The following is a 14,704-nucleotide window of genomic DNA, read 5'->3' on the forward strand; positions in this document are numbered from 1 at the left end:
GCCTGTAGACACTGTTGAGTTAGGAGAAGCAATGGAGTCAGAACTTGCGTTTTGTTGCTGTGTGATTGCTTGAGCTCCTGGCTGCGGGCAGTGCTAGCAATGCATCATTAGCCAAGGAGCAATTTCAAACTTGGATTGTCAGGGGTCTTGGGGCTGTAGGCATTGGATCACTGTGTCCTTCTCAGATGTTACAGCTGATGTTTTGTGTCTCAGCAGGGTTCATCAGTCATGGCACGAAGGGCCTTGAAACTTGCCTCGTTGGCAGCAGCCACTTCTGGCATCTATCTGTATGGCAACAAGTTCCTGGATCCCAATGATTTTGGAGTTGTTCGTGTGGGCCGAGCCATTGCCACAGTAAGTTTCATCCTAGTAATGTGCAGGAAGATTCCTAGGTGGGTAAGGGAATTGGAGTTCACAAGAACTTGGGATTTCCTGCATTCCCTCTCTGCATTTCCACTTGGCAGCTGGCTCCAGGAGTCAGAGGTCAATAGGGAGCTCTTCCAGTTGTTGACACAGTGGGGAGAAAAGAGGTGAAAGCATAGAAGGAATAGAGCTGTCATTTGCACATTTTGAAGAAACAGAGATACTGGGCTGCAGAGAACTGTCTCTGCTTCCCTGGATAGGGTGGGACCTTCAGAGCAAGGGATCGCTTTGGGCCCATATCTTCATCAGCCACCCTTCAAGGCTAGTCACCTAGGTACAGTGTCCTGCTATCTTTCACAGTGACTTAGTTCAAACCATCTTGTCTGCATATGCCATTTTTTACATTGGAACATTTTGTTTTAAGGATCGTGGTTGTTGTATTGATATGCTACAGTAGCCATTGCCCTTTGACCGTTAGTATGAGAGATTTTGGGGAGAGGAGGGCAGGTGTTTTGAGGATCATTCTCAAAGCAACGGTAACGTGAGGATGGGAGATGATGTACTTCTGAGATTGGATTGGTTTCCAGATTCGTAAAATAAACTTTACATCTGCCTAGCATCACCGCTATTTCCACCCTTTGTGTTGATCACCGCTCCAGAAAACCTGAGAATGGAGACTGCCAGCCAAACAGGTTGCTGCCTTCTCCTTGAGGATATTCACTGATGAATCCATGAGCAGCCAGGAACAAGGAGAGCAGAGACTCTGGAGGCAGTATCAGTCTCCCTGTACCTCACTTGCATTATACATCTGTCACTTCAGGCCACGATCTCCATCATTTACAGATCCCCAGTGGTAAGCAGCTGTCTGTCTGCATATTCTATGACTTTTAAGCGCTTCATTAGTGAGTTTTGCAGGGAGTCAGCTCCTGAGGGCAGATGCAATGAGAAACAAGCTCTGAGAGTTGGCTCAGGTGGCGTGCTGTTCATATGTGCAAACTGCATCATGAACTATTGTGAAAAATTAGTGTTTATTTTGAAAGGGTGAGGGCAGAAATACAAACTGTAATCTTTCCTTCTTAGCAAATAAGTGCTAAGCTTCATGCTCTGTCCCTGACCATAAGGCAGTGCTGCGTCGTGGCAGGTAGCAGCTCTCTCCCTTCTGCACAGGAAACTGAGGCATGGAGAGGGAACACAGCTTACTGTGGCTGGAGAGAAATCTGCTATCCAGGCTGTTTGGGCTCTCCAATCTGCCCTTGAGTTCTGCCTGTTTGACCAGTGTTTCTCAATCTTACTTGACGCCAGTGTTTTTTGTGGCTATCTTATGTTTAAGACAAAAATAAGTGAGAACTTTGCAGTGATGAAGCTGTGCAGTTGGTCTGTGTTCTGAGTGATGGTTAGAGATTACTTTCCTGATTAATAGGAAGTAGGGGAAAGGAGGTTTTCTGTGCTTTAGATGCTGGCAAATCTAAAGACGTGCTTGACTTTCATGTCCTCTGCCTTCAGGGAAGTCACAAGTCAGGAGCTGTAAAGCACTTCACCGGCCCTGCTCTTAAATGCATTACAGGGTTCCGCACCCATAGCTGCAAGCAGTGACCCCCAAAACCATGCTGCCGATGTTCTGTGTTCTGTAGGTCATGGCAGCATGTGTTTGTATCTGTGTATCTGTATACTTTTCAAACACAAATTTTCTGTCTCTTTGAATTCTCTGTTCCCTCTACTATATAGGACTGCATATGGTTAGGTTGCTCCTTTAGTCCTGCTGCATCGGTGACCTCTGTCTTCCCAGCTTGGGGTCTGCTCCTTGTTGGAAAGGCAGAAGTCAGCTCTCATCTGAGCAGCTGAGACTGCTCTCATTCCTTAGCCATAAAGTGGGTGATGCCAATAGAGCAATTAGACATGTTCATTTCTAAGCTCAGCTTCTTGGGCTTACTCTTTTTGTAAATGAAAGCTGAGACTCTGTGGCAAGCAAGGCACTTTGGATATTGGTGGCATGTGTGTGGACCTAAAGCGTCTGCCCTTCAATCTAGCCCTGCCCAGGCTTCTTATCTGGATATGCTTGATTCAATCATTGGACCATAGCCAGGCAAAAGCAGGTTGTAATTAAGAGGCTGTAATCCTTAAAAGCTAAGTTCAGCAGCAGCAGACACAAAAATTCAAGACAAGTTATGGTGTGGCAAACAAAACAAAACAAAAGCCTGGAGAAAAGAGCACATGGAGGTCAAGAAACCTGACCTAGAACTACAGGACTCTGGACAGATGTCATCTGAGTTTGATTAGAGAGATTTGAGTCTGCTTGTATTTTAAGCATACTGGTTCAGTAGTCCTTTGCAGACTTTCCTAAGAAACTTCATGAAGTGCACTAGCAGAAAATGTCTTCTTGAGCCTCAGTTTAGGGAACTGACTCTTGCTTATGAGTGCGTAGACAACTATTCAGAGGGAACATTGTGCCATGACCTGGTGAGATCTGAGGATCGTCTCGGTGCGGTGGAATAGTGTAAGGTGTTGAGCATTCATTAATACAAAGTGGAAGTCCAAGTCTTTGGGACATTTAACACTGGACTGGATACAAGACCAGTTAAAGAAGTAATCTGGCATTTGTAAGGGGATGGACTGGCTGATCTTGTAGGTCTTTTTATGTCTCCAAGATTCAGTCTCACACATGAATGACAGCACTAGTCTTGGATGAGAATGAAGTCAGTGGTTTGGACAGCATCATGTTTCAGACAGTTTCTGTGTTCTGGTAAAATTAGAAACCTGCAGAGCAATTGTGCATTTGCCGTATTTCTTTGAGGGTATCCCAGTTGTTTTGGGTATATGGAAGGAACGTTCTGTGCAGTAGCTGGAATACATCTCAAGACACTAGCAGGGATTTGGCAATGTCAGGGTTGCCTATCAGGATCATCATAATACAAATTCAGTGTTTAAGATTATGATGTAATTAGCAACTGCTTTATTAATTCCCTCTTCCTCTGTAATACAGGCCAATCTGTTAGCTGCTTCTTTTCAAGTTGGAGGTGGTAATTATCCTCGTGGACGAGAGATAAAATAAGAACCAACTCAAGCCTTCATGCAAGGCTGATTTGAACCTCCCTCCACTTCAAAGTTGTTCTTTGAGGTTGGGAAGATGCTTTGAAAATTTTTCTTCTGAATGTGACTTTGTATAGCTGTGTGGCTCCTGAGTTCACCAGGGGCAAGAAAGCCTGAAAAAATCAATTTCCAGTCTGGAAAACAGGAAATGTGAGGAACCTAACCTCCACAAAGAAGGAGTGTGTCTGTCTGTAACTGATTCCCAAACTGATCCCCTCTTTGATGCATCTCTGAGATTTTGACTGTTTCCCTGTTGTCAGTTCCAGCAACTTTGTCTCAAACCAGATTTGATCCCCTTGCCTTCCTGGCTTTCACGTTACATCAACTGTGCTTTATGGCCTTACTAGGCGTATTTGCGGTGAAAGGGCGGGGATAGTATCCTGTCCCAGAATGGGATGCTACCTCTTCAGTAGGGGGGTTTGAGGAAATCTGGCTTTAGATCTGAGTTATGCAAATGGTTCTTTATGGCAAGGATCTTGACGTTCAAGTGACAGGTTAGTAGACATGTTCATCTAGGTATACATTCCCTTCTCTCCCCCTCAAGTAAACTTTGTGAATGTGACCTGTGTATTTCTGTTTTGTTTGCTTACTGTGGATAGAGAGGAACTTTAGTTGTACGATAAAATTGTGAAATACCCTAGATTCATTTTCAGAAATCATTAAGGCACTTAAGAGTCTAATTCCATTGTCTGTGGCTATGTCTGGCTAATAAGCTTTAGCTGGATCCCCATATTGTTTTGTAATTGGGTATCTGACCCTTCAGCCCTCTAGTCCTTTGTGCAGTTGAATAACCCCAAAAGTACTGCTGCTTGTGCTAATCGGTGAGCTTGTCTTCAGCTGCTCTGCTCCCTGCTGAACCATTTACCCAGACTGAGCTTACTGTGCACCAGTGTGCTTAGGCAGGTTGGAGGTGTGAAGATGAAGCATGGGATAACTGGTGGGGCACAAACAGGGTCTTTATGGCCTCTATTACTAGCTGCAGACCTTATTGTGGAAGCTGACAGAAAATGGGAGTCCATTGTGCAAAGTGCTGTACAGAGATTGTGAAAATGCTTTGAGCTTCTCAAATGGGAGATGATAGTATAGGAGTGCCAAGTGTTGGTTATTTTTAATAGCTATATGTCAATGAGGTCCCTGCACTGCTTTCTATAAATGTTCACTGAAATTTAAATCTTTTCATTTAATTTCTTATGAGTCTGTTACCGTAAACTCCACTGTGGAGCCAAAACTTTGGAACATAAGCTACATACATTCTCCATAACAGAAGGTTTGTTGTTGTGATCCAAGATAACTGCAGAGCTTGCTCAACGTTTCTGGTTTCATTTGCAGACAGCAGTTATTACCTATGACTACCTCACCTCCCTTCGGAGTGTCCCATACGGATCAGAGGAGTATGACTTCCTCAAATCCCAGGTAGGTGATAGCACTGGACTGTGTTCCTCGGAAACTGCAAGGCACGGGTGTGTTGCCAAAGCCATTGCTGTAAAGCAAACCATCAAGCTGTCGGCTTAATAATTCAATATGCCTTCTACCAAATTGGAAATGGCAGAGGCAAACCGTGCTGCATATTACATAAGATTCTTGCAGGACCTGCATCACCCAATGGAGAAGATCCCTCATCGAGAGTAGCTTCATGCAACCTGTGCTCACTTATATCCATTAGAGATTCAAGTTCTCAGTGTATGGGATAAGATGCGTTTGGGATCTGTCACCAGTTCTGTGCTGCCCAGACTGGTTATATGGAGGTCAGCTGCTGGGAGGGGACTGGTGGTGGTTTCTTAACCTGCTTATTGGTTGGTAATGGCCATAACATGAAGGCTGAGGGATTAAAGTAAAAGGAGTGTGTTGGAGGGGAAATAATACGGATGAATCAGGCTTGATCTCTGAAGAAATCAGAATTGGGCAAAGAAGGGTACATCTCATTGCAAAACATATTTTTGTGTTTTGATATTTAGTTAACTAATTAACATGAATAGAAAAAGCATTTCTAGTGAGAAGTAAGATAAGGACCCCTATTGCTCCTGTCAGTCCTGTGCTGCACCTTTCATTCCAGCCTACAGCCCTACAATAACTTGAGCTGTAAGTGACACTGAGTTTTAGCTGAGTGCATGTAGGGCCTCTTTGGAGTGAGAATAGCTTGTGCTGAATTAGGCCAGTCTGCATAGTGTGTTTGAAGTAAAGTCTTTAACCTCATTGTTCTTCATAGTGCATGTAGGATTTAGGCCACTGGTGTGGTTGTAATGCATGGGGTGGTGCTCTCCAGGGACTCTCAGGCTGGAGGGACTCTAAAGCTGGAAATGGCGTGGGCCATGTAGAAATCAGTGGCATTGGACTCCAGCATGCTTTAGTATTCCTCTGGCAGAAAATCCACATCATCATCAGTATGGTCTTAGAGAATAGAATAGAATCATTAAGGTTGGAAAAGACCTCTAAGATCATCCAGTCCGACAGGGTATTTGGGATAGTTTGCAGAGAGGCTTCCTTGGGTTTGTTCTCATCCTCTCTTGTCTAAAGATGCTAAGCTGTTCTGCTGTAGCTCCTCAGCCCAGGTGAGTGGCACTGATGCCCTGGCATAAACTGAAGATTGATGTGTTGGAGTCTGGAGCTTCACTTTCCATCTGCCCATGTCTCTGCTGCATGCCTTTGAAACCTGGTTTGCAGAAGGGCTGCTTGTAACTTTCTTGAGTGACACCCAAGTTATGGAGTTACCAGTGCTGTGGACAGCTTGTCATTTGGCAGCAGTTTGCAGCAGCCCTTGCAAATTCCTGACCTTTTGCCATGTCTCTCCATGGCTTCATTAACCTTGGTCATGCAGGTTTTGATGATTTGTCAATTCATGTCCCAGGCAGCCAGAAAGAGCCCTGTTTCCTGGTGCTGCACAGAGCTGTGCTCTCCCTGCTTGGCAGCCAAGACTAGCCGAGTCAACCTCTGTGTGTGGCAGAGGCAGTGGCAAGTGCATCTTGTCAGTGTGACACAAGAGGACTCCGTGGCATGGCCAGCACTAGCCTTTGGCTGCATGAAGAGGAATGAGTTGGGAGATAGAGAGGAGGAAGTAGGTGCAGGCATTACATGAATTAGCAAAACTTATTGGCCTGTGGAGGCCTGTCCTGCTGTTTGCAGGTGTTATGGAGGGCCACCACTGAGCCTGACAGTGACAGCCTTTGTGGGTTCCTCAGCAACATCCCTGCAGTGCTTGTGCTAGCAAAGCAGCAGCTTGGCAGGGGAGAATTTTTTGGGCCTGGGCAATTGCACACCAAATGCTTTATCTATTTATTGTATCAGAAATAGCGTGGCCAGCAGGGCTAGGAAAGTGATTGTCCCCCTGTACTTAGCACTGGTGAGGCTGCGCCTTGAATGCTGTGTTCAGTTTTGGGCCCCTCACTGCAAGAAAGACATTGAGGTGCTGGAGCATGTCCAAAGAAGAGCAGCGAAGCTGGTGAAGGGTCTAGAGCACAAGTCTTATGAGGAGCAGCTGGGGGAACTGGGGTTGTTTAGCCTGGAGAAAAGGAGGCCGAGGGGAGACCTTATTGCTCGCTACAACTACCTGAAAGGAGGTTGTAACGAGGTGGGTGTCAGTCTCTTTTCCCAAGTAACAAGCAATAGGGTGAGAGGAAATGGGCTCAAGTTGCACCAGGGGAGGTTTAGATTGGATATTAGGAAAAATTTCTTTACGGAAAGGGTTGTCAAGCATTGGAACCAGCTGCCCAGGGAAGTGGTTGAGTCGCCATGCCTGGAGGTATTTAAAAGACGTGTAGATGTGGTGCTTAGGGACATGGTTTAGTGGTGGACTTGGCAGTGTTAGGTTAATGGTTGGACTTGATGCTCTTAAAGGTCTTTTCCAACCTAAATGATTCTATGATTCTATCTCAGTGCAGCTCTAAGTGGATGGCAACCAAGGCTTTACCACCTTGCAGATCTTTTAACACTGTGGGAGCTGATTTTGTTGGTCTTGGACTAGCTCAGAATGACTTTTAAGAAGTTCCCTCGCTGGAGTTGGTACTAAAGGTTAGTCACTGGACAGGGCCAAGAGGATGTGAATGCCCCTCCCAAGTAAGTGTTGTGTGTGAAGGATACTTATCCAGATGTTCCTTCTACTTGCCTCTGTCCTGGATAGATCTCTGGTGCTCTCAGCTGTTCATTGTACCCTCTTGGCTTTCTGTCCTTTGAGTGAGGCCAGCTTAACCTCCTCTTCATATGCTGAGAGTTTGGAACTTTCTTTTAAGCATACGTATGCATTGGTTACTGATTTCCAGCCTCACTTTTGGTGCTGTGCTTAGAACAGAGATTCTGTGAGGCAGGGTTTTGGTGACCCTGGGACTGCAGATAGTGCCAGCAGATCTGGGTGCAGCTGCTGTGCCTCTGTCTCGGGTGAGGGGGTGCAGCTGCATGTGTGTCTGGGACAGGCTTGCAGCTGGGAGTAGAAAAACACTTTTTCTGTGCATCTCCTCCTGGTACTCAGCATATTGGTGGGTGCTACTCCAGTTGAAATGATAATGCTTAACTCGTTCTCCACGGATTCCCGGTCAGGCATTAAACGGGAGCCTCTGAATTACCCACAGCCTCAGATGAGAGATGGGAAGCCTCAGTGGCAGCACCAGTCCCTGAGCCTGTTGGGGCCAAACAGGGACATAGTCATTAGGAAACAATTAAATGCAAAGCAGATTAGGAAGGAAATGCGTTCCCTGGGGACTTTTAGCCAGGTTCCCACTTAGCTCCAAGGAATTCTCTTCAATCTTACTCTGCTTTTCTGTCTCTCATGGGCCACTTTTGATGCTAATGCTCTCAGCCACTCAGTTCTCAGCACCTTTTTATGGCCAGCAGTTGGGGGTGTATTTACTACTCTCCACGAGGCAGGAAGCAGTAGCTGGAAATTCACTGTGTGTCCCTGGGGTTGGTTTGCCTCTCTCTGGTTCTCCCATCATCCTGGCGATACAAGAATCCACCTTCCTGATGGCACTCACAGCCCTTCCTCAGCAGCAGTCAAGAGAAAAGATGTCTTACCTTTTCTATTCCTGCCCTTGCCTGTAGCAGGGATAAACCTGCTTAAGTGGTCAGGCTTTATGTCCATCCCTGTGGTTGCTTCATTTCACCACTGGTGACTGGACCACATAGGTAACTTGATCTTTTTCCTCAGTTAAGAGTCCTTTCCTGGGGTGTCTGCCCTTTTCCTGCCTATGATGATAATGCCAGTGTACTGATGTCAAGACCAGTGGTAGCCATGGTTAGCCCCAGCATATTAGTTGTCTGTAGGTCTAGTGTCAGGAGCATTAGGGGAGATACGAGCTTTCTTCACTTCATGTCTATTTCATTAAATGATTCTGGCCATCTTTGCACATTTAGGCTTTGGCATTTCTTCCTGTTTCTGCCCCTGCTTGTACTGGGTCAGAGGAGGAAGGAAGGCAGCCTGCTCAGTGCATTTCCTTATCTATTGCTTTCCCAAGAAACCATTTTATTCTCTAGAGGGCTGCATTTCTCTGACATTCTTCTGCCTCCTTGAGTGTTTGCCTCCTTGAGTGTTTGTCTCCTCAGTCTCAAGTCAGCCTACCCTGTGACATTTCCAGTGTGCCTCTCATCCTAGCATGGATGTCTTGGTTGACACTTCATATATTGCTGGCATCAATTTCTGTTGATCCTGCTGTCAGTCAGGAGGTATTTCACAACATGCAGTTTGTTTAAGGGCTGGCATCAATGGGCTTCTGAGCTATTGTCAGTGTACTAAGAGGATTGCAATGGGTTGGTCATCTTGCAGATTGCAATGGGTTGGTCATCTTGCAGATTTCAGCACTAGGTGGCCACAGTTGAAAATCTTGAGCAGAGCGTTTTTTTGTTGTTTTCCTGTGTAAGACAAAAAATTACTGCTGTGAATGTGGATACAGGTATTTTTTTAATAGAGAGGAGATAGCAAGGAGAGAAAGGATCTATGGTCAAGGTGTCTTGGGAGACAGTGGGAATCCATTCTTGAATTAACTTTGTTGGCTACAGAATTACTTTGTCAGGGAAAAGCCATTTGGGGAGGTTAATTAACTTTCCTCCTTTTGAGAGCAGAATGAGGATGTTCTCATTCAAACTCCTGGTTATTGGGCTGTCAGTATGTGGGCAAATATTTGGAAGGCATAACCTTGTGCCATCATTATACAGAATACGATTTCTTGCTCCTTGGAGGCTGTTCCTGGCATTTGTTGTGTTTGCTTCTCACAGTGAGGTGGGTGTTTTCAAAACCAGCTGTGTCTCATAGTGAAGTTGCCCAGCTGAAAGATCCTGGAAAGAAAATAAGAGGGTGTACAGGTGTGTGTGTTTTTAAAAAATAACCTACAGTTTCTGGATAGTTCAGACCAACAAAATAGCCTGTGTCTTTGGACTTCCCGCTTGATTCAGTAACACTGTGTGCCTTAAATAATAGGAAGTGATGTCCTAAAATAGTTTCTTTGTGGTGGAGGTGGACTGCATCTGCAGAGAGAAATCCCCAGGAGCTCTCCATGGCATTCCTTCAAAAAGGCAACTATGAATGGGGACTGTGGGCTGTTCTACACCACAGCCAGTGCATGTGGCTGTGGCTCTCTTTGCCTGTGCTTCAACCTGTGGTGAACTGGGATGAGAAGAAGCAAATGAACTTCCCTTGGAGGCACGGAATAGCCATTAGGTGGCAGTGACTTTCTGTCACCAAACTAAATGGGAACCAGTAATAGAGGTGAAGAGCTTCACAGCCCATCCACAGTCCCTGAGCTGATCATGTTAGGTTGCCCTATTATGTGCTCCCCAGGATATCTCTTAATCTAAAAGGCATGGTCGACACTAATGCAGTCTAAAAAAGCTACTAGCAGGGCCAGCTGGTGGCTTGATGACTCTACATTTGAGCACTGCTGTCTAGCAAACTTCCTGCCAACACATAAAGCATGAAAGCTTTGCGCTGAAAACACATAACAAGCTGTAAAATAAATCTTATAATTATAAGACACTTCCTTTTCCTCCTTCTGCCTTCTAGAGTGGTGTCAGCTGAACATTATGGCCACAGCATCTCTAGGTTTTAATTTTGTAACATTAGGAAGGTCCCTTTTTTTGGGGATGTGTGCCTATGAAACAGGATGTTCTTCAGTCCTCTGCAGTGATTTATTCAGAGAGATGGGCCATCTCACTGTGACATTTTTGGAGGAGAAAGGAGGAGAGAAGTGAGGGGAAAGAGGCAGTGCCTCATTTATTGCACTTTTTTCCTGGCTGTGCACCCTTGTCCCTGAAGTGCTCCACTCCAGGAGCATGAGCGTGAGGTATCAGGCACACCACTTGTCTAAGTGGTCCTGCATCTTTGTTGCACCTCCCCAGCAGGAGTGAAAGTGTGTGCCTTGGGACCATTTAGCCTTCTCTCCTCCAGGTGGGGCTATCTCTTTTCATTTGAATCCCTGAAGACCTCAATGCTTTGCTTCCTTGTAGCTGCTGAAGAGGTATGTTAACAGCCAGAGGAATATCTGAGGAACATCTCAACTGGTACAGTGAGGAAACCATTAGGAAGCCCTTGAAGGATGTAGGCTGCAAGGAGCCTGCACCATGAGGAGCACTATAAAAAGAGCAAATGGAAAGTGAAGAAATAATAATCTTGTTTTATTTAGTGTTTGGACTATGCCTTGAGTCCCAATGTGAAATGAACACTCAGCAGTGCAAAGTCAAGAGATGTAGCAAGAGATGGTGTCCTCTTTGAAGAGCTCAGGGTTGAGATTTATTTATTTGGCTGGATTTTCACCCTAGATGTGGGTGGTGCAAATAGATATGCGCATAGGATTTCTCAGAGGGTTGAAGGCCTGTGTGAAGAGGGAAGGAAACAAAAAGAAAGCAGGAATTACTTAGGATGCCACTGTAAGTAACTTAAGGCTGGTCCCATTGACTTTGGATCAGGCCCTAAGTACGGATGTTTTCTTAATGAAGGACTGTGTAGCCTTGAATTACTGGCCAGCTTATATGACTTGGTTGTTGGAGGCCACCTGTAAAATCAGTAGAGCTGACAGGTAGCCAGTGCTTTACCTATTTTAAAAATAGGAAGACAGCTGGCTTGAAAATGTAAATAATCTTATCTGAGACTAGGAAAAACAGATACCTAAAAGATTAATTTGGGGATAGACACACATCAGTACTTGCAATGGCAAACTGGGCTTCTCAAATGTTGTTTTGTTTGTCCTTTGAGTCCTTAGCAAGACCCATATTGTGGATTCTGTTCCCCTTTCTAAGGTTACTGTAGTCAGCTTGCAATGAAACACCAGCTTGAAGGACCCCAAATTAGGAGTACAGAGATTTAAAAACAGGAGTGAGAAGACTGGTGTGGCGTGCAGAGGATATTTCACATATCAGGCCAGGCTGGAATTTCAGAGCAGGACTGAATACTGTAGATTTGCTCTGCTAAACCAGTGACCTTATCACATTCTCCCCAAAGTGTATCTGATAAAAGAATATGCTGGAGGGTAGCACATGATTGTCTTACCTGTCAAGCCAGTGTCTTCATTTAGTCTGTTAAGTCAGTGTTGAGGGAACTGCTGTGGTGGTTGGTGTCTTGCAAACACTTCTCTGGACTTCTTGGCAACATTGAAGGTGTCTTAGTGGGTTCCAGGCAAAACCTTTTACCTATGTGGCGACCATCCTGTTTGCATCCTTGAGGGAAGGTGTCTCTGAAGGGAACTCTGCTGTGTTCCTCCACCTCCTGCCCCAGGGCCAGACAGGACTCTGCCAGGCTGAGGGGTCCCAAGCTGGGGACTAGGAAAAAAGGAAGCTATGTTTCTCCTGAGTTGGAGCAGTTGCTGATTTAGTCTAGGAACAAAACAAAATGTAAAGTTCAGAGCTAGGTTTGGAAGCTACTCTTTATTTTATTGACTAGCCCTGCCTAGAAATCTGCTGATGTAAGCACCTGTCTGCATTTTTGTACATCTGGACAGGCACATAGAATCATAGAATCGTTTAGGTTGGAAAAGACCTTTAAGATCATCCACTCCAACCATTAACCTAACATTATGAAGTCCACACTAAACCAATTAAGGGCAGACTAGTCTAAACCATGTCCCCAAGTGCCACATCTACCCATTTTTTGAACACTTCCAGGGATAGTGACTCCACCGCCTCTCTGGGCAGCCTGTTCCAATGCTTGGCTACTGCTTCCGTGAAGAAATTTTTCCTAATTTCTAGCCTAAACCTCCCCTGGCGCAACTTGAGCCCATTTCCTCTTGTCCTAGCGCTAACTACTTGGGAGAAGAGACTAGCACCCACCTCACTACAACCTCCTTTCAGGTAGTTGTAGAGAGCAATAAGGTCTCCCCTCAGCCTCCTCTTCTCCAGGCTAAACAACCCCAGTTCCCTCAGCCGCTCCTCATAAGGCCTGTGATCTAGACCCTTCACGAGCCTTGTTGCCCTTCTCTGAACATGCTCCAGCACCTCAATATCTTTCTTGTATTGAGGGGCCCAAAACTGGACACAGTATTCCAGGTGCGGCCTCACCAGCGCCAAGTACAGGGGCACAATCACCTCCCTGCTCCTGCTGGCCACACTATTCCTGACACAAGCCAGGATGCTGTTGGCCTTCTTGGCCACCAGGGCACACTGCTGGCTCATGTTCAGCCAGCTGTCAACCAGCACCCCCAGGTCCTTTTTGGCCAGGCAGCTTTCCAGCCACTCTTCCCCAAGCCTGTAGCATTGCATGGGGTTGTTGTGACCCAAGTGCAGGACCCGGCACTTGGCCTTGTTGAATCTCATACAGCTGGCCTCAGCCCATCGATCCAGCCTGTCCAGGTCCCTCTGCAGGGCCATCCTACCCTCCAGCAGATCAACACTCCCACCCAATTTGGTGTCATCTGCAAACTTACTGAGGGTGCACTCAATCCCCTCATGCAGATCATTGATAAAGATATTAAACAAGGCTGGCCCCAAAATGGAGCCCTGGGGAGCACCGCTTGTGACTGGCCGCCAACTGGACTTAACTCCATTCACCACTACTCTCTGGGCTTGGCTACCCAACCAGTTTTTTACCCAGTGAAGACTACGCCCATCCAAGCCATGAGCTGCCAGCTTCCCAAGGAGAATACTATGGGAGACTGTGTCAAAGGCTTTGCTGAAGTCCAGGTAAATGACATCCACAGCCTTTCCTTCATCCACCAGGCAGGTCACCTTGTCATAGAAGGAGATCAGGTTGGTCAAGCAGGACCTGTGTTTCATGAACCCATGCTGGCTGGGCCCGATCCCCCGGTTGACCTGCACATGCCTGTTGAGCACACTCAATATGAACTGCTCCATAATCTTTCCTGGCACTGAGGTCAGGCTGACAGGCCTGTAGTTCCCCGGGTCCTCCTTCCGGCCCTTCTTGTAGATGGGGGTCACATTGGCAAGCCTCCAGTCATCAGGGACCTCCCCTGTTAACCAGGACTGCTGATAGATGATGGAAAGAGGCTTGGCGAGCTCCTCTGCCAGCTCCCTCAATACTCTCGGATGGATCCCATCCAGCCCCATAGACTTGGGAGCATCCAGGTGGCATAGCAGGTCATTAACTGCTTCCTCCTGGATTATGGGGGTCCATTCTGCTCCCCATCCCTGTCTTGCAGCTCAGGGGTCTGAGTACCCTGGGGATGACTGGTCTGGCTATTAAACACAGAGGCAAAGGCGGCGTTAAGTACCTCAGCCTTTTCCTTGTCCTCGGTGACAATGTTCCCCGCCACATCCAGCAAAGGGTGGGGATTCTCCTTGGCTCTCCTTTTATTGTTGATGTACTTATAAAAACATTTTTTATTATCTTTTACAACAGTGGCCAGATTGAGTTCTAGCTGGGCTTTTGCTTTTCTAATTTCCTCCCTGCATGACCTAACAAGATCCCTGTACTCCTCCTGAGTTGCCCGCCCCTTCTTCCAAAGGTGGTAGACTCTCCTTTTTTCCCTGAGTTCCCGCAAAAGCTCCCTGTTCATCCAGGCCGGTCGTCTTCCCCGCCGGTTGGTCTTACGGCAGACGGGGACAGCCCGCTCCTGCGCCCTTAAGACTTCCTTCTTGAAGAATGCCCAGCCTTCCTGGACCCCTTTGCCTTTCAGGACTGCCTCCCAAGGGACTTTCCCAACCAGTGTCCTGAACAGGCCAAAGTCCTCCCTCTGGAAGTCCATGGTAATAGTTTTGCTGCCCCTCCTCTTTACATCACCAAGAATCGAGAACTCTATCATATCGTGGTTGCTAAGCCCAAGACGGCCTCCAACCACGACATCTCCCACAAGCCCTTCTCTGTTTGTAAACAGCAGGTCTGCCTGTA

The 14,704-nt window shown here is 46.5% G+C and overlaps 1 protein-coding gene across 6 annotated transcripts in view; it reads left to right on the forward strand.

Annotated features, from left to right (window-relative positions):
* Positions 1 to 210: 210 nt before the first annotated feature.
* ADCK1 (aarF domain containing kinase 1) overlaps positions 211 to 14,704 on the forward strand; it is an 82,010-nt gene continuing 67,516 nt past the window's right edge. For 5 of the 6 annotated variants that reach the window (XM_075711892.1, XM_075711889.1, XM_075711894.1 and 2 more), the window contains exons 1-2: positions 229 to 354; positions 4,780 to 4,863. In XM_075711892.1, the coding sequence (XP_075568007.1) occupies positions 229 to 354; positions 4,780 to 4,863 (210 nt within the window). Of the gene's footprint in view, positions 355 to 4,779; positions 4,864 to 14,704 lie in introns of all 6 variants that reach the window. The other variant, XM_075711895.1, reaches the window with a different exon arrangement.

This window comes from Pelecanus crispus, chromosome 6 (assembly GCF_030463565.1).
Source record: "Pelecanus crispus isolate bPelCri1 chromosome 6, bPelCri1.pri, whole genome shotgun sequence".
In the NCBI taxonomy this organism is placed as follows: domain Eukaryota; kingdom Metazoa; phylum Chordata; class Aves; order Pelecaniformes; family Pelecanidae; genus Pelecanus; species Pelecanus crispus.